This window comes from Primulina tabacum, chromosome 7, assembly GCF_025594145.1.
Source record: "Primulina tabacum isolate GXHZ01 chromosome 7, ASM2559414v2, whole genome shotgun sequence".
Lineage (NCBI taxonomy): Eukaryota > Viridiplantae > Streptophyta > Magnoliopsida > Lamiales > Gesneriaceae > Primulina > Primulina tabacum.
The window spans coordinates 40,451,167-40,472,188 of NC_134556.1; the positions used below are offsets into that span (position 1 = coordinate 40,451,167).

The following is a 21,022-nucleotide window of genomic DNA, read 5'->3' on the forward strand; positions in this document are numbered from 1 at the left end:
TTTTGAAATATTTGAAGGTTAATATTTTTAATATAATTAAATTAATTTAATATAAGCATGAGTTAATATTATTGTACTTAATACTAATGAAATTATAAAGTATTTTGTTATGTTTTTTTAAAAAATTTATATATGAAATAGTGTTTAGTTACTCTATAACTTTGGACACTTTAATATAATTTATATAATATTATAAAAAAATTTATAATAATGCAAAGTAATATAAGAAATTGATAATTCTAATTAAAATATTTTTATTCAACTATATATTTTGAAATAACTTATTTTTATGTTTGTTTTACGCGGTATCTACACCGGTGATGGGAATGCTATCAATATTCAACCCCCAAATAAGAGCAACTGTCCTGCAGAGTTATTGTTGCCTTCGCCCACGGTAAGGTGAAATGTGTGTGTCTCACGACGCCATCTCTCAACAATGGCCGTAAGTAAATGATTATCATAATATTTAATAGGACCACACTGAATGACACCATAGAAGCCCATGCGTGCAAGACATAGGCGGACACGGAGGTGAATACCAGCATTAAGCAATCTCCAAAGACATTTGTCAGACCGGCGTAGCGAAATTATTGCATCCATATTTTCAGCGTTGATATTATTTGATATGTGTCTACCCCGCAAATACATATTATCCGTATTTTCAGTCATCTTGCAAACAAAAAATCATTAGTTAACAAATATTATATTTTATATCAACAAAATTTAACTACATATTTTATAGTAAACGAAATTTATTTGTAATTTTCGGCTCGAAAAAAGAAAACTTATATATTGATGACAAATTGATAATAAAACTAATTAATATATAAATAATTTCTTTTAAAAATCAATAATAATTCATAAAACGTATCAAGTAATTATAAAAAATACATTAGTAATAATTATTATTAAATATGGTAATAATTATAAAATTAGTAATAATTATTTATCATAACATGTAATTATAATATTTACAGAATATTTATATTTTATAATATGTAATTATTAAGTATAGTAATAGTTGTAAAACGTTTACATTAGTAATAGTTATTTAATAGTAATAGTTATTTAATAGTAATAATTATTTGTTATAAAATGTATTTATTTAGTAATAGTTATTTACTATAAAAAGTATAACATGTAATTACAATAAATACGTTAGTAATAGTTATTAGAATAAATACATTAATAATAGTTATAAAACGTATACATTTATTGTAATTAAATTAAGTATAATTATTATTTTGCAATTAATATTATAATTATTCCAATAAAATAATTACTATTACAATTTTTACGTGATGCGTTCATTTTTATACAATTATACAATCAATATTATAATTATTTCAATATTATAATTATAGAGTTATTATTATACAATTAATATTATAATTAATCCAATAACACAATTTATATTACAACTAATTCCAATACTACAATTAATATTATAATTTTCGTAATTAAATTAAGTACAGTAATATTTATTACTTAAAACTAATATGATGCGTTCATAAAATGTTCGGCAATGCAAAAAATCTAAATTATAGTCTTATAATTCCAATAATACAATTAATATTATAACTATTGTTATTACTTAAAACTACTACAATTAACGAACAATAATAAATAGAATAAACAAAATAATATATTTACCTCTTAATATTCTGAAAAAATACCGAAAACTTACGCTACTGAATAAATGGAAACTTCTTAAGATGGGTGCTTGAAAGATGCTCTGGGCTCGGCGAACGAAAAAAAATATGAAATAGGACGCTCGGTGCTCGGCCAACGAAACAAAAATAAGGAAAAGAAGAAGGGAAGCTCACGGTGATAATGAGAAGGTGCGCCTCATTTAAAGAAGAAGCTTTCACGGATTATAAGAATCCGTGGCAATCTACCACGGATTCTTAGAGTCCGTGATGCTTAATTTTAAAAAAAATTTAATTGAATGCTTAATTTTTAAAAAAAATTAATTGAATCCGGAAATCTGATTTCGGATTGTAATATTTTGATAAACCCCCACATTTTGTTATATTTTAATATATACTTTTTAAAATAATATTATTTTTAAAAAAAACCCTATATATTCGCTTCAAAAATCATATATTCACCTGTACTAACTTAATATTATCAGTTATTGTGATATTAAACCAATAAATTTAAATTAAATATTAATATTAATAAATAATATTATTAATATTTTATTAATTATTAAAAACACAAAATAATAATTTATCATCTAATATCAAATTTAACAATCAAATCAATTATTTATCATTCAAATCAATACTATATTATCTATCATATTTATTTATTCATTATTATATTAAATTATTTATCTCAATATAATTATTCTTTTTTATTATCTATCATTTTTTTTATCATATTAAATTATTTATCTTAATATTTTAACCTGAATACTGTCTTGTCTATAAATTTTTGTATTGTCTCCTGTTCCGGTAATTTCCTATATTTAGCCAAGTGTAATATTATGTACATGTCTATATTTTTTGTGTGCCGGACTAGCAACCAACTTCACTCAAATCTACCAAAAAACTGTAGAAGAGCACTGATATGTGGAAGATTGACAGAAATATAGCTTTATTTCAAATATCAAGCTAATGCATGAACGTACAAGACAACTCTATGTGCATGTACAAAGAAAAAAGGCACCAAACTATTTACAAACACTGGAATTGGCTTAAAAAACAACCCTTCAAAATGAAACTGACTAAACCACAAACCCATTACCATCATCATTATTATTAATATCATATTTTATATATTAATTGCCTTTAGGCGGCTAATAAGTACTTCCCGTCCCGGTTCTGGCATCACCGCCGACGTTCGGGTCCTGTGGAAGAACCCGACCTGTTGCATCAGTACGTGGCTGTGCCAGTGGGACCTCCCCTTCTGTTGTGTGTCCAGTCCCCGTAGTACCGGTGGAGTAATCGCCTCCGGTTGTGTAGCCTTGTCCCATGCCTGGTCCACCAGTGGCAGCCGCCGCTTGCCTTGTGGCAGCGTTCTCATCGCGAGCCTCCTGCTTCTGAAGCTCCGCCTGGTGGATCCTCTCCTCTTTCCTCTCCTCCGCCATATCCTTCTTCAGCGGGTCACGCGTAGTCATCTTCTCACCCTGTAGTTCAGTTTCCGTTTACCCGGAGATCAACGAGATAAATTACCTTCGAACAGTACATGATAATAATAAGCTCATATATGTTAGATGAAGAATAGGGAACCTTTTCTTGCATGGCGGCTTTCGTTTTCTCCATGCCAGCCTTGGCTGAAGCTGCTGCATTGCCCGTGGTTTCTTTAGCCGACTGCATTTTCTAACGTTTGTTCTGTGATTACACAAACGATCAAACTAGGTTTTTGCTAAATAGTCTTCGTATGCTTGCATGAATCAATAATCTAGGAAAAAAGCAGAGGGTGGAGGGGTTTAAAAGGAGGTAGAAGGGAAGCGGCGATGACACACGTGGAGATGAAAGGGGGAGTTGTTGCTCATAACATTGACACGTTGTGGACAGGTGCTTGCAGCAGCAACCATACGGTTTCAATTGTGTGGAGGATATTAAAAAGATAACCTTGTGTGGTGCTGTAAATTTTAATGATTGGAGGAGCTCTTACAAAGTAATTATGTTTTGCCTCGTATCTTATCCACTTGACTTGGATCAAGATAACCTTGTTTCTGCAGGCTGGTTAAACCTATCACTGGCTATCAGAAATTATTATCCACCTTTCTCTCATGCGAAACACTGTTACGTGAAACGTGTGCAATATCATATTAGTATTTCTGATAAACATAAACACATAGTTAATACTATGTTTTGCTACGTAATACCTATTCTGAAGTTTAATTAACATATGTGGAGTTCTCCTTATAATTCAGACAAGAACCACCATGTATTCCTCCCTTTTCCCCAAAATTTTTAAGGCCAAAACCCCGTCTTTTGAGTAGCAGTTGCATTTACAGAAATTGTGCACTTGGTTTGGGAAATTAGATGCTCCCCGGACATTCTATACCTAAACATTAATTATCAATATTTAAGTATTTAATCTTTTGGTAATCTTCAGCTGTAGAATTAATCCTAGGGCCACTTTTAAGTCTTATATAAGTAATCTCTCGATAATTTATTTATCATATCTATGTTTATTTTGTCATGCTATTTATTCATCTATTGATGGGTACTTATCTTATATGAATCAAATCATTGAATTTAAATTAAAATATTACTCTTGGTAAATAATACTATTACTATTTTATTAATGATTAAAATGACAAAATACTAATTTATCATCTTATCTAAAATTTAATCAATCAAATAAAAAAAACTATTATTTATCAATCAAATCAAATATTATATTAATTATAATCCGAAATTAAATTCAGAACAAACTCGGGAAATGAAAGCCAAAATTTAATTTGTTTACCCAATATACCAATAACATAACACTCAATTGAAATACGTTTACGTAATATCTGCAAATGTTTTAAAAAGGTAATTATGAATTTTTTCTTTACAAATTTGCAAAATTTTGTAAATGTTCCGTAATCATAGTTTTAAAGCATTTGCAAACACTAGTCTTGATCCAAAATCAAATCGATATGGTATAAAGATATAAAGCTCATAAAAAAAATCCGTTATTTCTGTTTATTTATATTACTTCTTGTGAAGAACCAAAATCGAACAAAATAAACATAAATAATAATTTTTTAAAAATAGAACTAAATTGATCAAACAAACTTTTCGAATGAATTCCATTAAGTCGATTATTTTAGTTTAACCGAAATTTCGTTCATCCGTAACCGTGATCTTATTATTTTCATTTATTTTATAAGACACTTGCACACACCGAATGACGAAAAATATAGGAGTATTTTGATAGCTAAATTTTTGAGACGGGAATTACGAATCAGAAACTAGAATTTAGATTTGTTCTGATCAAAATATATTTTTTATGTGCTTAAAGTATAATTTAGCATGTTTTATATTTTTGTCCTTTATTCGTTTAGCTACTAATGATCATCATAAATTTTATTCAATTATTTTATAAACATAAAGATTTTTTTAGTGAATAAAAACGTGTGAATACAAAAAAAAAAAAAAAACGAAATTCATGTGCTTTTATTATAAAAATTAAAGCAACTGATTTTGTTTTTTATGTCCGACCTATTTGAAAAACGTGTATGTATAAATACGCATATCATTAAAGGTAAAAGTAGTGTGCAATTTGCAAATGCTTGTTTTAAGTTTTTCCAAGTTCTAATCAATAAAATGTTTGAAAATTGAAAAAATCTTGTATGAAACGGTCTCGCAGGTCTTATTGTGTGAGACAGATATCTTATTTGGGTCATCCATGAAAAATTATTACTTTTTATTATGAATACCGGTAGGTTGACCCGTCTTACAGATAAAGATTCGTGGGACCGTCTCACAAAAGACCTACTCTTGAAATTTGTATATAGAAGCTGACACACTTAAAATTAGCTATGTAAACATTATCTAAGTAATTATAGGTGCATTGCGCATACTACATATAGCACGAACAAATCATTTAGTTAGTGTCTGCAATAAATTATTTTAGTTGTTTCTCAATTTCTATGTATAATTTTCAAACATTCCAATTATTAGAAGTTTACAAGTACTTAAAATAAACTCTTACAAACGTACACTACCTCAATATATATCTAAAAAATGATTATTTATTGTAAGGTAATGTTCATAAATGCTTAAAATAAGTTATTATGATTTTTCCTTACAAATATTTGCGAATTTATATAAAAAAAAATGTTCATAATCACGTTTTTTTCAAAAATATATTTGCAAAATTTAGCAACTTTGTATTTAGAAAAAAATCGATACCATCACGTTTATTTGTGAAAAATATTCAGAAGAAATTAATACCATCGCGTGTCCAATACATATATAGCCGACACGATACGAGAATATTAAATTGATTTGCAGAAAATATGTATCATTTTTAAAAAGAAATAATGTCACAATCTATACCTTAGTTGGTTGAACTTTTCATGCTTAATAAATCATTTTTATACTTTTTATCTATATTTATATATTTATATCATACAATATAATACAATAGGCCTTTTATCCATTTTATTTTCCAAAAAATATACCTTATCGAATAAAAAAAAACTTGGAAAAGAACCAATAGAATTTAAGAAACTAAAAGCACAAATATCAATGAATTTTCAGGAAAACTGGAAAATAAAGGTTTAATTAAAAACCAAAACACAAAAGTTATTCACAAAATAAAGTAAGAATCCAAGTACAAACCTAAATCGGGGGAAAAACTAATCCAATATGATTACAATTAAACACAAATTTTATGTAAATAAACTATTTTTTTATATTAAAATTCAATATAGAGTATATTACACACATTGAATCCCAATGTCATATTTCTATTTATATAATTTTATAAAAAATAAAATAGGTATACAAAAAGAATAGAAGAAGGATTTTCTAAAAAGACCTCCTACAAACTAACATAATCAAATTTGGCATTAGATTAAGTATAATTTTAAAAACAGCTTTAAATTCCAATTATATCATTTAGACTTTTTTACAGTAACAAAAAAGCCTATTAAATTTATCGAGTATTATATTATAATTATATAATTATTCATTATGAAAATATTAACTTTATTAAAGTATTATTGTTAATATAATTAGATAAATAACCAATAAATTTGAAAATAAATAAAATATGTAAAAATGGAATGCATAATTCCCATAAAAAGTTGATGAACAAGTAAACGATAAGTTATATGTCTTCTTATACTAAGAAACATATAATACACAATAAAATAAAATTATTTCAATTACTTTGAAAAATAAATTTTATTTAAAAACTTAACATATATAATAATTATTTTTCAAAGAATTTTGCATGTTAGACATCAAGAGAGTTTGTTGGAAATAAAATACGTCGAAACCACGAAATAGTAAAATATACATTGTTTACTTAATTTATGTAATTTATTTTAATTTTTTTCGAATATATTATTTTCTAACGTAGCGGATTTTTACTCATATAACTTACGTATTTTATTCTGAAAAATTGATCAACAATACTCTCACTTTTTTAAAATTTTAGAAGAAAAATAAAATGAATTTAATATGACAAGGTTATATTTAAAAGAGGTTGAAAATGGTAAAAAGATATTTTAGGTTTTTTAAAATATTAAAGAATATATTTTATATAAACAAAAAAAGTTATTTTTAAAAATATACCTTTGAATAGACTAAAATAATGAAATTCTTAGAATGAAATAGGTTTTTGTGAAAATTCTAAATATTTGAAATTAAAATTTATATAAAAATATAATGTGTACCACGCTGGCTTATAAATAAGAGCACCCTTGTCGTCTCCCAGATCTCAGAACAATAAAATATCCCACACAGACTAATCAGGGAAGAGAAAGAGCCACTTTATATATTCTTTTTATTTTCCAGGTAATTTTCTGTCAAATGTTGAGCAAGCCCACATATATGCTTCTATAGATCTAGTTTCTCTTGTAATATATTTTTCACTCTGTAGGTTTCCTGATTGATTAAGAACTGCGAACAAATCTTGATGTGGGTTGTGTTGTTTTGAAATTGTTAATGTGCCTTGTGTGTGTGTGGGTTGTGTTGTTGTTGTTTTTTTTTTTTGCGAATTTGAACGTCTATGTTTACCCGAGGGTGCCGAGAAAAAGCTATTCTGATATTCTTGCATGCGTAAAAGAAGTAAGGGATTTGATTTTTTTTTTCCGGTAGAGTTTCTGGGTCTGGAGAGTTTGGATCTGGATTTTAGTGGGTCTGCAGTCTCTTTCTGTTTTCTATTTTTCGAAAGGAACACATTTTTTCGTTCTTTTTTCCTTCTGGAACTAAATGAGATGAAACGTGAGGTGCGGTGTAAAAGTTTCTGATATTTTTCTACAGTCACAAGATTGTTACCAATGAAGAGAAAAGGGGAAAAATTGTGGTATGTACCTAACTGATGCGTTGAATTGGTTATTGTGGTCCTTTGATCTGATTTACTTTGTCACGTCTCTATCAGATTTTTAGATTTCCGCAATAACTGAGAAAGTTTGATAAAGATGGCCTCCTGCAAAGTGTTCATTTTTTTACTCATTTTCAAAGTGTCCTTTTTTAAAAAGTGTTTTCTTTAAGAAGGGTATTCTTATTTAAAAAAAAATGATGTATGGAATCATGGATGCAGAATAAATTTTTTAACAATATTTAAATAAGCTGAAATCGAAAAGCCAGCACAAAATATAATTTTGGGCTTCTTTCCTTTTTATTTTCTTTCGGCCCAAACAAGTGAACCGATTCTGATTTGAATTTTTTCAAAAAAAATTAAAAAGCATTAAACAGAGGAGCCCAAGAATGTTGTATTGGGGCTTCTGTAGTTCTGCTTGTATTTTGCGTTCCATTTTTTGGGGATCAGGCCTATTCCCCCTTTTGCGTCATAGCCACATGATTGCCAGCTAATATATTCAGGTTTCCCTGTGCTTTGGGGTCTTGTTGTTGGGCATGAAAAGTGTTTTCTACCCGGTGTGGCATCCACCCTTCATGTGGTGTGGAGCTCACACAAATATGTGAGCCCCCCGCTTCAATTGAAGGGTGGATCCTCCACCATGTGGAGGATAGAATTTCCCGCTAATGTTGCTTATACGGATGATGCTAATAGTAGTAGTTTGAACCACGAATGAGAGTGCCTTAGATTTGAAGTTCGAACCACGTAATTGTTTGTTGGCTGTCGTATTATTTTTTATTTATAAAAACAAGAAAATCATTCCATAATCCATCCCTAACTAATAGAATCAGAAGGCAGGAGCTGTCGACTTTAAGACATTTATGATTTATAATTATAATGGTAGGTAATTAAATTTAGGAAGTCAGCGTGGCAGGCCGAAATGATTATGTCGGCACCCTTATTTATTTTGCTACAACTTAATTTCTTTAATAGGAATGTAGATTGGACATTTAGGATGATAACTAAATTATTGTCAATTAATGAGTGTGTCCCGATACTGGCCAAGGAAGATATATCCCTTATCCGCATAAAAAAATATGGAAATTTTGGGCTTTTATTTTTTTTAACTAGATGTTTTGCGTTAGTTGTATCGAAATCTTGCATCTTGCAGTTTGGATATCCCTTGTGCTCTCTTAATTTAGATGGTTTGATTGCTTTCGCATAATATTAAACTTGAGATTCGCCTTCTTTTCGGGTTTCCGATGGTCACATTTCAAGGAGAAAATTTATCGTTTCTTGACAAATAGTTGCATCCTTCTACTGGTTGGATATTCTTATCAGACGGCAACACATGTTTTGGAATTATTGAAAATATTATATCATTGTATGATCTGATATTTTTATACGAATCTCCTTTTTCTTTATGCTATATTCTTTTTAAAGCCCACTATTTTGTTTGAATGTACATTGAAGATCTGTGTAAAATTGTTGGACTTGATCAAACTGCACTAAGAATTTCTACCAAAACCCGATATACTCACTAATCTTCGCTGTAGCTTGTAGCTAATCAGTTTGGTAAGGTTGATTTTCATTGACTCAGAAATCTACTGAGCCAGTGCCTTTGCGTTGCCCTGCTCTTTTTTCCATGTGCCCTATAGCCTTAAATTTTAAAAATTATATTTTCATAATATATTTGCTCTATCTTAGTTTCTTGGTGGTTTGCCATATGTTTGAGTCTAGAAGGAAGTAAATTTAGTTGCTGTCTCAATAACTTTATTTTAAGCTACTCGACTGATGACCTCCATTAATAGCCATATTAAAGGTTTAAAAAATGTTGTCTTACTACCATTTCAACTTTTGTACAGTTGCATTCAAAGATACATTTTTCTTTTAGTGACTTCGTATAGTCATATGTTCGCATCAAATGATTAGTCAGATAATCTCAAATCTTGTACTACTCATACATAAAATGCGTTGAGGTAATTGAGTGATACAAGTATGCAATAGTTTGGAAAATAATTTGTCTGATAGGCTTGAGCTTCTTGCAGGTCGCTGAACAATGGGTGCTGGAGGCCGGATGTCTACTGCTCCCGAGGGCAAGAAGACAACATCAGGTATCCTCGAACGAGCACCACACTCGAAGCCTCCATTTACACTCGGTGAGGTAAAGAAAGCCATCCCGCCCCATTGTTTTCAGCGATCTGTTCTCCGTTCTTTTTCTTACGTCATTTATGACCTTGCAATTGCCGCTCTCTTCTTCTATGTCGCAACCAATTACTTCCAAGATCTCCCCTATCATCTCTCATATGTTGCCTGGCCACTTTATTGGATATGCCAAGGCTGTGTACTAACCGGTGTTTGGGTCATAGCTCATGAATGTGGCCACCATGCTTTCAGTGACTACCAATGGCTTGATGACACGGTAGGCCTAATCTTACATTCTTCTCTTCTTGTCCCATACTTTTCTTGGAAGTACAGTCATCGTCGCCACCATTCAAACACTGGTTCACTCGATCGTGATGAAGTGTTTGTACCCAAAGTCAAGTCAAGACTTGGAAGATCTGCCAAGTATTTGAACAACCCACCGGGCAGAGTATTCTCACTCATTTTCCAGCTTGCTGTTGGCTGGCCTTTGTACTTACTATTCAACGTTTCAGGAAGACCATATGACCGATTTGCTTGCCACTATGACCCGAATAGCCCTATCTACTCAGACCGGGAACGGGTTCAAATCCTTGTTTCTGATGCAGGTGTTCTTGCTGTCACATATGGGCTTTTGCGTCTAACGGCAGCTAAAGGATTCTTTTGGGTATTCTGTGTTTATGGTGCTCCGTTACTTGTAGTTAACGGGTTCCTAGTTTTGATCACATATTTACAACACACTCATCCTTCGCTCCCTCATTATGATTCTTCTGAGTGGGATTGGCTCCGTGGAGCTTTAGCCACAATGGACAGAGATTATGGTATTCTGAATAAAGTGTTCCACAACATAACTGATACTCATGTAGCACACCATTTATTCTCGACAATGCCGCATTATCATGCTATGGAAGCTACAAAAGCTATCAAGCCGATACTAGATAATTACTATCAATTCGACGGGACTCCAATTTTTAAGGCAATGTGGAGAGAAGCAAAGGAATGCATTTACGTCGAGTCAGATGAAGGCAACAAGAACAAAGGTGTTTTCTGGTACAATAACAAGTTGTAGACTTCGAGACTTCGACGGAGGTAGCACCGGAGGAATGGAATAAGAGAATTTCTGGCGGTTTAAGTAGATTTTGGTTGCATTGCGGATTAATGTAGTAGACTGTTGTGTTTTTGTGCACTTAAATAAATACTTATTTGATTGTTTACTGAAGAATTTACAATCTTCGTCGCCTCATTTTTAGCCTTCGTTTGTCGGCTTTCTAAAAGCATCGATCCTCAAGTTCTAGAACAGTAGTCACAACAGACCATAATAGTTCAATCAACTTAACATGAATCATTTAACGAGATGATGAAAAGATCTATACAAGAATCGAGACTGGTGGTGTAGTATATATTATTAAAAATAAAAATAACTTAAAGAACAGCACAGTACACATTAGTTTATGGTCCGCCAACAAAGAACGTTTGCTTATAGAGATTGATGAAATGGTAAAAAATTTCATTTATTCGTTTCTAAGAATTGGATTGATTCGTCATCTTTCACATGGGCCTTAATTTTGTTGACAAGGATACATTTGATTCAAAGCAAAAAAGATATTGCCATTTATTTAAAGGGATTCTAGATGTATTCCTTCAACTCTCATACTCGGTTATCAGTTCAACAGCCACAGATGGACCAGGATCTAATCTTGTGAGGACCTCAGGAAATCCAGCAGTACTCCTAGCTATCTGCATTCATTCACACCAGCCAACTGAGATGCACCAATATAGATGTATCAATTAGAGATGCAAGTAACAAGAAGAACCTACCATTATCTCATCATCAAGATAGGATATCAAGAATAGCCTCTGAAACGTCCCACCTGCAGATTAAAAACATGTTTAATGAAGAAATAAGGGAAAATAACGCTGAAATTCTAATATGCGACACTTGCTGTTCGAGAGTTTGTTTGAAATATAGAAGCCAAAGTAACCAAGGCAAGAAAAGGTGCCACACTTGGTGAAACATTGCATTTATAAGGCTCTTACAGGACAACCAAGAGCCATGACTGAGATAGATGCAATAGAATATATATATAATTCAGATTACAACAGAAACACAAATCCACATTTTCTCAACAGAAATTCTCCACGTCCTGTTTATAACCAAGATATCTCTAATTTTTTTAGAAAATGCATGCCTAAGGTGATTCTCTAGCACACCGAGGATGCTCACATAATCACAATCAAAGCTTACAGTCAACATCAGACTCGGACCTCTCTGTTATTTCTTCTGTTGTGACAGATAAATCAACGAGTGCAAGAATCACAGCAGCACCAAATATGGTGCACAATCCAACTTAAAGTTCATGATTAACCTTCACAAATGCAAACAATCATGTACTTTTCGGAGCTTTCAAAGTTCCACAATTTAAGGATTTGAAAGCAGCAGTACTGTTGTATAGACTGCAATTTAAATCTCATCTAGCAAAAGACCTACTTATATCAAACCACATGAAGAGGACTTCACATTTCAAGGAAAAGGGCTGCCAGAAGAGAGAACGAAAGTTATATTTGTACAAAGTAGGACCAAAGCATAGTTATCAAAGTTTTATGTTCAGAAATATTCAGGACCATACACAGGGATGTTAGCTGGTGCTGGTTTTTGATACCCAAAAACACTTGAAACACTAATAAAGTTCTAGTGGAATGAGCGAACATTATTTATTACCTGGAGAGAACAAAATGTATAAAATGCTCACCCAGAGGGACCTTGAAACCACCCATGGCTGCATCCCTAATGGAAACAGGAAGCTGTTGCACCGTGCTAGCGGCCTGATCAAAAGCACCTTTTAGCTGTTGAGGGATTGAATCTTCTTTAATTTTGGGGGATTCAATTATCCCTTCAACGTATTCCTCTTTCATTCGAAGTGGCCCCTCAACAGATAATTTGCTGTTGAGAATGAAGTTACTTTCTACCTGCACTTTGACCAGGGATACTCGTAATGCGCACAAAAATTTTCGTCTCCACCCAACACAAAAAGCAAATAACGAATAGTTGTTATCTCTAATTATGGGATCGAGTGGTTGTTGATATACCAAAAGTCGTCAATCTTTCAAATAACACAGTTGCATCAATCAATCTTATCAATTGAAGAGAACTATGTAAGCTCATACCCCAACTCCCCAGTGCCAACAGTGAACTAAGAAAACTGGGGACGATAAAATGAATGTGGCAGATAATGTCTCAAAAGCTTATCCAGCAAATTGTGCCAACAAAATAAATCATCTTTGAACCAGTAAGAAAGGTCCAAACCATTTTGAAAAAAGGAAGTTTAGTACCGAGTTCAAGAACTTCAAATTTGCCGTAATCTTTGCATATCCATCCTTAATCCTCACATCCAATCTAGATAAATTTGCCAATGGCGTGGGAAACCTCCTGTGAAACAATTGTTGATCAATCAATAAAAGTACTTTTTCTGTAAAACTGAAACTAAACAAGAGATAAATCGAAACTAACTCGAACACAATTTGAGCAGCAAGGAGCCCGGGGCTTCCTGATCCAAACCATTCGAATTTCCATTGACCTTCTAAATAAGGAGACCTGGATAGCTGAACGCACGAAATGAACACCTCGTCGAAAACCCAATCCAAGAGTAGAAGTGAAAAAATAAACAACTTACGTTGTAGGTCGGGGAGTTGGATTCAACCCCTCGAGGCCAACTATTCTTTCATTTACATCAATCCGTTGCATATCTGATATTTTCCCAGTGACCAATGCCTCAAATCCCCCAGCATCTCTGAACTGAAGTTGCATTCAATCGGGAGTAAACAAGATTCAGTGATTAGTTAAATACAAAACTCCATTCCATAAATGTCTAGATATGAGCATTAATTCAGAAAGGTCCTAATAAAACCGGAAAAACAAATTACATTAAAGAACAAACCTTTGGAGCAAATAAAGGGATTCAAAAGAGCTACAAAAACATGCAAACTCTTTCAAAGAGTGCATAATTGAAAGCAAGTTCCGTTTTTACCTCCTTCCAACAATAAAATCCCCGAATACATTGAAAACAAACACCTTTGCTACCTTAAAGCAGATAGCAGCAAACAAATAACCAGTGAAGACAAATTGTTTTCAAACGGACTGAAACAAACTTACAGCTAGAAGCAGAGATTCTTTGGCTGCGAGCCTCTCCATTTCTTTAGCATAAGCAGCTGAAGGTCCTTTCGATGTCTGCGAAACCATAGCTCTGCACTTTCTGCTAATCCTCCTTTTCCCATTCTGAAGTTTAAAACAACTCCCATGATTCTTAATTTCAAGAAATAAAAGCGGTGTGGAGGATCGGATAGGTGGAGAAGATGACATGTTAGGTGAGAGCATTCTTTGGGATACTAACAGGCTTTGAATTGAAATCGAACAAGCCATTCGAAACTTTCTCCAAGAAGTGAAATGCTTATGAAAACAAAATTATCAATCAAATGTAGTGATTAAATCGAAGCCACAAGAACACTTGGGAATCTGTTAATTCTCGGTAAGAATTTGAAAAGATCAAACTCTTCTTTGTGGCCAGTGGAGTCCTGAGCTTTTAGGCTTGGAGTGTCGTACATGGAGCATTGGTCCAAGGGCATTTTCGTCAGGAAATCAAGAAGCTGACATTGAAATTGTTTTTGGCCATCAGCAATCAACTATAAATAAACTTCATAAAATACAGGGAAAAAAATCTATGATATGATTTAGAGGAAAAATAACTTGCTAATATTAAGGTATACAGTTATTTTATATAATATATTTTAAAAAATTTATATAAATGAATTGATCATTGATTGGGCATACAATAATAAATAATAAATTTTTCGATAATTTTTGATATTTTTTGATATAATATAGATCAAACTTAACCGTAATAGCTTGTTTCTTAAACACAAATTTCATGAATATCTAATTGTGTAAAAAATAAATAAATTTTGGCTTGGAAAGGAGTGCCTTGTGGACATATTTAGGCAATAAGAAATAGAGTAAGTCTCTTGTGAGACGGTTTCACGAATTTTTATCTATGAGACGGTTCAACTCTACCGATATTCACAATAAACAATAATACTCTTACCATAAAAAGTAATATTTTTTTATGGATGACCCAAATAAGATAGCCGTCTCACAAAATACGACCCGTGAGACCGTCTCACACAAATTTTTACCAAAAAATAATTATCTATTTCTTCTATCGTATATTATATTTTTAGATGACAACACAATTATAAACAAATGAATCGAGTAGTCTATCATGCATCATATTTATATGAGTCAACGATGAACTTCACTTGAGTTCAAAATTTGATTCATTTAAAATCGTGATATATAAAATATTGATAAATTTATTGAATTTTGAAATTATCTAGTGCTGATATACTATAAAATTTGGAATTACGAACAAATAAAAATAATATTAGACATGGCCTGAGATATTCATGAATTAAGTATTCAATCCATTTGCATTCTTATTTCCTTATCACTGGCATTAATAAGGGAATTACAACCATGAGAAAATGAAGCAAACACACGCATTGTCGCCACCACCTTCACATGCATTTGTGTTCAACAACCTGCGATAGGCATTGTTTACATGATACCTAGTCCTACTTCGAATTGTACTTGTGTTCGATGTGGTCCAAGACGAAAAATAAGAAACGAGTCTTCTTGTTACCATAAATATTATGAATTTCATATATTATATCAATAACAATCAACAAATATTTGAAATAATTACACAAATACAACATGTCTATATGTTTTAGAGACATAAATATGATCAGATACGTATAATTCAGTTGTCGAATCATTTTTTTTGATTGACAACACAAGTAACCTATTTAATTTATATCTTAACATTATTGATAAAAAAATAATTCCTTTTCACATTGGGCTCCATCAAAGTGTCAGATGTCCCCAAAGGACAATGAGCCCTCCTCAAGATTGTTTAAAATTTGACTCAAATTTAGAGTTTGAACAAAAATTATGTTCATGAATGTGAGACTGTCTTTTGGTTCTCCACATTCTTGAGTTAATTATAGCTCATTATTGTGAAAGTGTCTTTTGACTTTCCACATTCTCGAGTTAATTGAAGACTTTTGACTCTTCATATTCTTGGGTTAATATGAAGATTAATTGAGTTAATTTGGACTTATAAATAGTGTGTTCATTTCCTCATTTCAAATACATGAAAATCTTATATCTTTCAAGCATTCTCTTACATTTCATATTGTTAGCTTTCCATTTGCTAAATTTCGGTGATAAAGTAAATGTACGTTTTCAGTTAGCCGTAGTAATGTCTCGTGCTAAGTCACCGATGTTTGTTCCTTGTATTCTGGGAAACAGACGTCCAAGACGATCCTCGAAGCACATACATGAGGTGACGAATCTGTTTTAAGGACAATATACTTCGTACATGTTTCGGTTTAGTTTACTTTAATATTTGCTCTACTGTTTTTTTTCACTATTTAGTTCACTGATTTTTTACGAAAGTTTACTGTACATTATCTTCGATATATTGTGCAACAAATTTGAAAAGATGATCTTGTTAGTTTTGTTTAAACACAAGTTTCGTATTTGTGTTGTTTATCAAAAATTTAGTGGATCAATATAGATATATATATTATTAACACGCTGGAAAATATTTATCAGTCCCGTTTGATCACCTATTATTTCAAATATTATATTAAGCATTAATATTCCACATTCAATCGTTTATATTATAGACTGTTAGTATTTATTCAACTTTACTCTTAAATTCATTGTATATCAGACACATGTAATAACAAATTACATGCAAAGGTAAAAATTATTGATTTTAGAATTTTAGCCCTTTTTTATGCAACCAAAAAATAGCATATAAACATTTTTACGTGATTACAAAAAAAAAAAAAAAAAGAAAAAGAAAAAGGCCGAATAAGGCCGAATACCACACGTGAAAGTGATCAGGGAGATTCCTATCAAACATGCCGAGTAATGGCCAACCTCTAAGTGCTCCGACCCTCTGGTTCATGTGTGCGTAGCACGTTCATCTGGGAAAGTTGACTGGATCAACAGGTCAAAACCGGCCACGTGTCAGTACCGCTTTCTATGAGCTGGAAATGACTCTGCCCACCCACTGGAAAAAAAGCGGAGAAGGGCTAATTTTGAACAAAAAGTCTTCAGCTTTTGCGGTGAGGCAAATTTGCCCATGTCTCCACGGGGGGCTTCTTTGGGGATTTGGAAAATCTTTTTTATTTCTGTACGTGGATTTGGTTAGGTGTAATTTATTGGGTGACTCGGGAATTTGATGTGGAAGTGTCCAATCTGACCCCTATACATGGTGAAGGGACAGATTAGGGAATGAACTAAAAAGTGAGGGGCACGATAGTCCACACGCCATAACTGAAAGCAAATGCCAGACAGCTATATCCACCACCAATATGACGCTGTCATGTGGCCCACACACCACACATACAAATCATAGCAAATCAACGGTCCTGATCTTCTTAAACAATAATTTGAGGATCATTTCATCTGAATTTCATCTGAGGTCGAGCTTCATTTCCCCCTTTTTAAACTAGAGGGCGGGGTGTCTCTTTACTAAAGAAGCACAGACTCTGCTCGATAGGCACAGAGGGTGGGAGAATTTTCCAAACAAATCCCATCACACCAGCAAGGAAAAGAGAACATTTTTCAGCAAGGTTCGATCTTTGCCTCTGATTCTCATTGGAAGTTCGAACATTGCCACCACTTTCGTGGTTTGATGTGACATTGCATCTTTGTGCTTTTTGGGATTGGCGTTTTCAGTTGATAATCTGAGAATGACCGGATGCAATCTCATTTAAGAGGAAGTTTTCTGGATAAAGTTTTCATAAATATTTGTTATTGATCCTAATTTGGTGGGCTTTAAACTCCATGGACGTTTTTATGTTTTCCGTGTACCTGGAAATTGAATTAATAAATGGAAGATTGAGTTTTTTTTTTACGGCTGTGTGCAGGTTAAAAGATGGCAGAAGGTGAGGATATTCAGCCTCTTGTCTGTGACAATGGGACAGGGATGGTCAAGGTAAGATTCCGATGCTTCCATTTGTCACTTATGACTAAACTTTAATGTCCAATGACCATCATGGAATCAATAAAATATTGTGTTGGTTTGACGTGCTATGATAATAAATCATATCTGACAAAATTATTTCAGATAAATCTATTTTATGTTAATCAACATTTTCCCACTGATTTGGAGATGTCATAATTATATTTAAAAAATTGAGGGATGAAAATGATACGAATAGTTTTAGGATCCGGGTATTTGAGTGGTCATTACTATTTTGGAAAGGAGCTAATTTCTTTTGCTGATCCCAAATGATCAGGCTGGATTTGCTGGAGATGATGCTCCAAGAGCTGTTTTCCCGAGCATTGTGGGTCGCCCTCGTCACACTGGTGTAATGGTTGGCATGGGTCAGAAAGATGCTTATGTGGGTGATGAGGCTCAATCCAAGAGAGGTATTTTGACACTCAAGTACCCGATCGAGCATGGAATTGTCAGTAATTGGGATGACATGGAGAAGATATGGCATCATACCTTCTACAACGAACTTCGTGTTGCTCCAGAAGAGCATCCGATTCTCTTGACTGAAGCTCCTCTTAACCCCAAGGCCAATCGTGAGAAAATGACTCAAATCATGTTTGAGACATTTAACACCCCTGCCATGTATGTTGCCATTCAAGCAGTTCTCTCACTCTATGCAAGTGGTCGTACAACTGGTGAGGAAAATTACAATCGAAAATGTTCTATTGTTTAACATGCGTCTCTCTCTCCAGTCCTCCTCGATATAGAAATGATAATATGGTGTTATTGTTAAGGTTCCGTAAGATTACTATCAAGTCACTGTTTTACAACCTATGTTCCATGTTGATAGGGATTGTTCTTGATTCTGGTGATGGTGTCAGCCACACCGTCCCCATCTACGAAGGTTATGCACTCCCTCATGCAATCCTGCGTCTGGATCTGGCCGGGCGTGACCTCACAGACAACCTCATGAAAATATTGACAGAGAGAGGCTACTCTTTCACTACAACAGCAGAGCGTGAAATCGTGAGGGACATAAAAGAAAAGCTAGCTTACATCGCTCTGGATTACGAACAAGAGCTAGAAACTGCAAAGACCAGCTCTTCTGTGGAAAAGAACTATGAACTTCCTGATGGACAAGTTATCACTATTGGTGCTGAACGATTCCGTTGCCCTGAGGTCCTCTTCCAACCATCAATGGTTGGGATGGAAGCTGCTGGAATTCATGAGACGACTTATAATTCGATCATGAAATGTGATGTTGATATCAGGAAGGATCTGTATGGCAACATTGTACTGAGTGGAGGTTCGACAATGTTCTCAGGTATTGCTGACAGGATGAGCAAGGAGATTACGGCATTGGCTCCAAGTAGCATGAAGATTAAGGTGGTGGCTCCTCCTGAAAGGAAGTATAGTGTCTGGATAGGAGGTTCGATTTTGGCCTCTCTCAGCACGTTCCAGCAGGTAACATTCGTTTTACATTCATTCATAGCCATCCAAACATGAACCCTGTCTGAGTGATCTTTGTGTTTTTCTATTGCAGATGTGGATAGCCAAGGCAGAGTACGACGAATCGGGCCCTTCTATTGTTCACAGAAAATGCTTCTGAGTATAATTGTGAAGAAGGAGATCACATGATTTTGCTGCCGTTGTTTCTTATATGACTTTCTTTTTTCTTTTTATTCTTTAACCTGCTCTTTAATTTTTTTTAAGATATGATTTGAATATTACCAATATGATTCTTGCTAAAGCTTTCGTTGTTTCAAGATTGATATTGAATTGTAGAAGAGTTGTGATTCGAAATGAATGGCGCTTTTTGAGTTTTTGAAATGAATGAAAAATGATTCTTCTGGTTCAAAAAATAAAAAAAAAAAGAATGGCACCAGTGATTTCTATCGTCAGCCTTCCGTTCTCTCTGTTTGTTTCTTTGTTCATCTGAGACTGGCATTCTACACTAATATTTACTAAACCAAGCGTCTCGACCAATATATTTTTAAAATTAATTAAATCAATTAATAGTTCATAATTTTTGGAAAATCAAAATGTCGAATTGAATATTTAAATTAATAAAATTGACGTGTAAAAATATGTTCAATCTCGTTGATATATATTAAATGCTTTACCTCGGCCGAAATACGTTTTTGAGAGTTATATATATAAATTTAGACAATCTTTCTTCTTTAAATTAGTTTTTGAGTTAAAATTACACGCATAGTTTGGTACACATGATAGGATAAACATATGATATATAATATAAGGATAAGTTAAGGATAAATAAGATGTAGGATGTTATATTTAATGTTTGATATGATTTTAGTAAGAATGATTATGCAAGGAAATTATTTATATAATTATCTCGAATTCATTTATATAATTATCATATTATATAATATATAAAAATAAATAAAAATACTTATTTAATTTTAATTTTTACCTATTAGCATAGATTTATAAAAAATCATTTATAAATTGAGGACAATTAAGTCATTTGTAGTGTATTTTATCATAAAATTAAAATTATCACACCTAATAGAAGGGACATTTTATCCTTCTAAAAAATTATTTTATCAAAGGCACATGATATTATCATGGGCTTTTTAAAAAGATACCAAACATGGGATAAAGATGATTAATTATCAATCTTATCCTTATCTTATGTACCAAACTATGCCTTAAATTATACAATTCTATAAAAAGAAGATAAAAAAACAAAAAATTGCACAAGTTTAACCAAAGGAGACTAATTTTCAACACAAGGGAGATGGATTGCATTCGAAAACATGATGGTTTGGCCAAAAATGCAAAGAAAATAGTGTTTTGAAATTTTATAT

The 21,022-nt window shown here is 32.6% G+C and overlaps 4 protein-coding genes across 7 annotated transcripts; 2 read left to right on the forward strand and 2 right to left on the reverse strand.

Moving 5' to 3' along the window:
• Window positions 1-2,590: 2,590 nt before the first annotated feature.
• LOC142551019 (protein LE25-like) lies at window positions 2,591-3,424 on the reverse strand. The gene is made up of 2 exons (XM_075660067.1): window positions 3,237-3,424; window positions 2,591-3,133 (listed from the first exon to the last, which is right to left on the reverse strand). The coding sequence occupies exons 1-2, from the start codon at window positions 3,321-3,323 to the stop codon at window positions 2,804-2,806; spliced, it is 417 nt and encodes a 138-aa protein (XP_075516182.1). The 5' UTR covers window positions 3,324-3,424; the 3' UTR covers window positions 2,591-2,803.
• Window positions 3,425-7,374: 3,950 nt separating this feature from the next.
• On the forward strand, window positions 7,375-11,353 carry LOC142552091 (delta(12)-fatty-acid desaturase FAD2). 3 transcript variants are annotated; one of them, XM_075661712.1, is made up of 2 exons: window positions 7,375-7,475; window positions 10,029-11,353. In XM_075661712.1, exon 2 carries the CDS (start codon window positions 10,040-10,042, stop codon window positions 11,189-11,191), a length of 1,152 nt encoding a protein of 383 aa, XP_075517827.1. In that variant the 5' UTR covers window positions 7,375-7,475; window positions 10,029-10,039; the 3' UTR covers window positions 11,192-11,353. The 3 variants fall into 3 exon arrangements, with proteins under 3 accessions (XP_075517827.1, XP_075517828.1, XP_075517829.1); XM_075661713.1 differs by lacking the exon at window positions 7,375-7,475 and adding an exon at window positions 9,437-9,555; XM_075661714.1 differs by lacking the exon at window positions 7,375-7,475 and adding an exon at window positions 9,860-9,959.
• A 259-nt stretch (window positions 11,354-11,612) lies between these two features.
• LOC142552092 (putative plastid-lipid-associated protein 13, chloroplastic) lies at window positions 11,613-14,699 on the reverse strand. Its single transcript, XM_075661715.1, has 7 exons — window positions 14,273-14,699; window positions 13,794-13,915; window positions 13,631-13,714; window positions 13,453-13,549; window positions 12,873-13,089; window positions 11,941-11,993; window positions 11,613-11,859 (listed from the first exon to the last, which is right to left on the reverse strand). The coding sequence occupies exons 1-7, from the start codon at window positions 14,537-14,539 to the stop codon at window positions 11,764-11,766; spliced, it is 936 nt and encodes a 311-aa protein (XP_075517830.1). The 5' UTR covers window positions 14,540-14,699; the 3' UTR covers window positions 11,613-11,763.
• A 2,904-nt stretch (window positions 14,700-17,603) lies between these two features.
• LOC142552093 (actin-97-like) lies at window positions 17,604-20,092 on the forward strand. 2 transcript variants are annotated; one of them, XM_075661716.1, is made up of 5 exons: window positions 17,604-17,823; window positions 18,121-18,188; window positions 18,493-18,886; window positions 19,042-19,655; window positions 19,735-20,092. In XM_075661716.1, the coding sequence occupies exons 2-5, from the start codon at window positions 18,129-18,131 to the stop codon at window positions 19,798-19,800; spliced, it is 1,134 nt and encodes a 377-aa protein (XP_075517831.1). In that variant the 5' UTR covers window positions 17,604-17,823; window positions 18,121-18,128; the 3' UTR covers window positions 19,801-20,092. The 2 variants fall into 2 exon arrangements, with proteins under 2 accessions (XP_075517831.1, XP_075517832.1); XM_075661717.1 differs by having other exon boundaries at window positions 17,691-17,850.
• Window positions 20,093-21,022: the final 930 nt, after the last annotated feature.

Coding starts and splice junctions, on each gene's coding strand:
- LOC142551019 (XM_075660067.1), bottom strand. CDS start 3,323: ATGCAGTCGGCTAAAGAAACCACGGGCAATGCAGCAGCTTCAGCCAAG. Junction 3,134..3,236: donor AAGCCGCCATGCAAGAAAAG/GTTCCCTATTCT, acceptor ACTGAACTACAG/GGTGAGAAGATGACTACGCG.
- LOC142552091 (XM_075661712.1), top strand. CDS start 10,040: ATGGGTGCTGGAGGCCGGATGTCTACTGCTCCCGAGGGCAAGAAGACA.
- LOC142552092 (XM_075661715.1), bottom strand. CDS start 14,539: ATGGCTTGTTCGATTTCAATTCAAAGCCTGTTAGTATCCCAAAGAATG. Junction 13,090..13,452: donor ATTTGAAGTTCTTGAACTCG/GTACTAAACTTC, acceptor GTCAAAGTGCAG/GTAGAAAGTAACTTCATTCT. Junction 11,860..11,940: donor ATCTTGATGATGAGATAATG/GTAGGTTCTTCT, acceptor GAATGAATGCAG/ATAGCTAGGAGTACTGCTGG.
- LOC142552093 (XM_075661716.1), top strand. CDS start 18,129: ATGGCAGAAGGTGAGGATATTCAGCCTCTTGTCTGTGACAATGGGACA. Junction 18,189..18,492: donor ATGGGACAGGGATGGTCAAG/GTAAGATTCCGA, acceptor CCAAATGATCAG/GCTGGATTTGCTGGAGATGA. Junction 19,656..19,734: donor CTCTCAGCACGTTCCAGCAG/GTAACATTCGTT, acceptor TTTCTATTGCAG/ATGTGGATAGCCAAGGCAGA.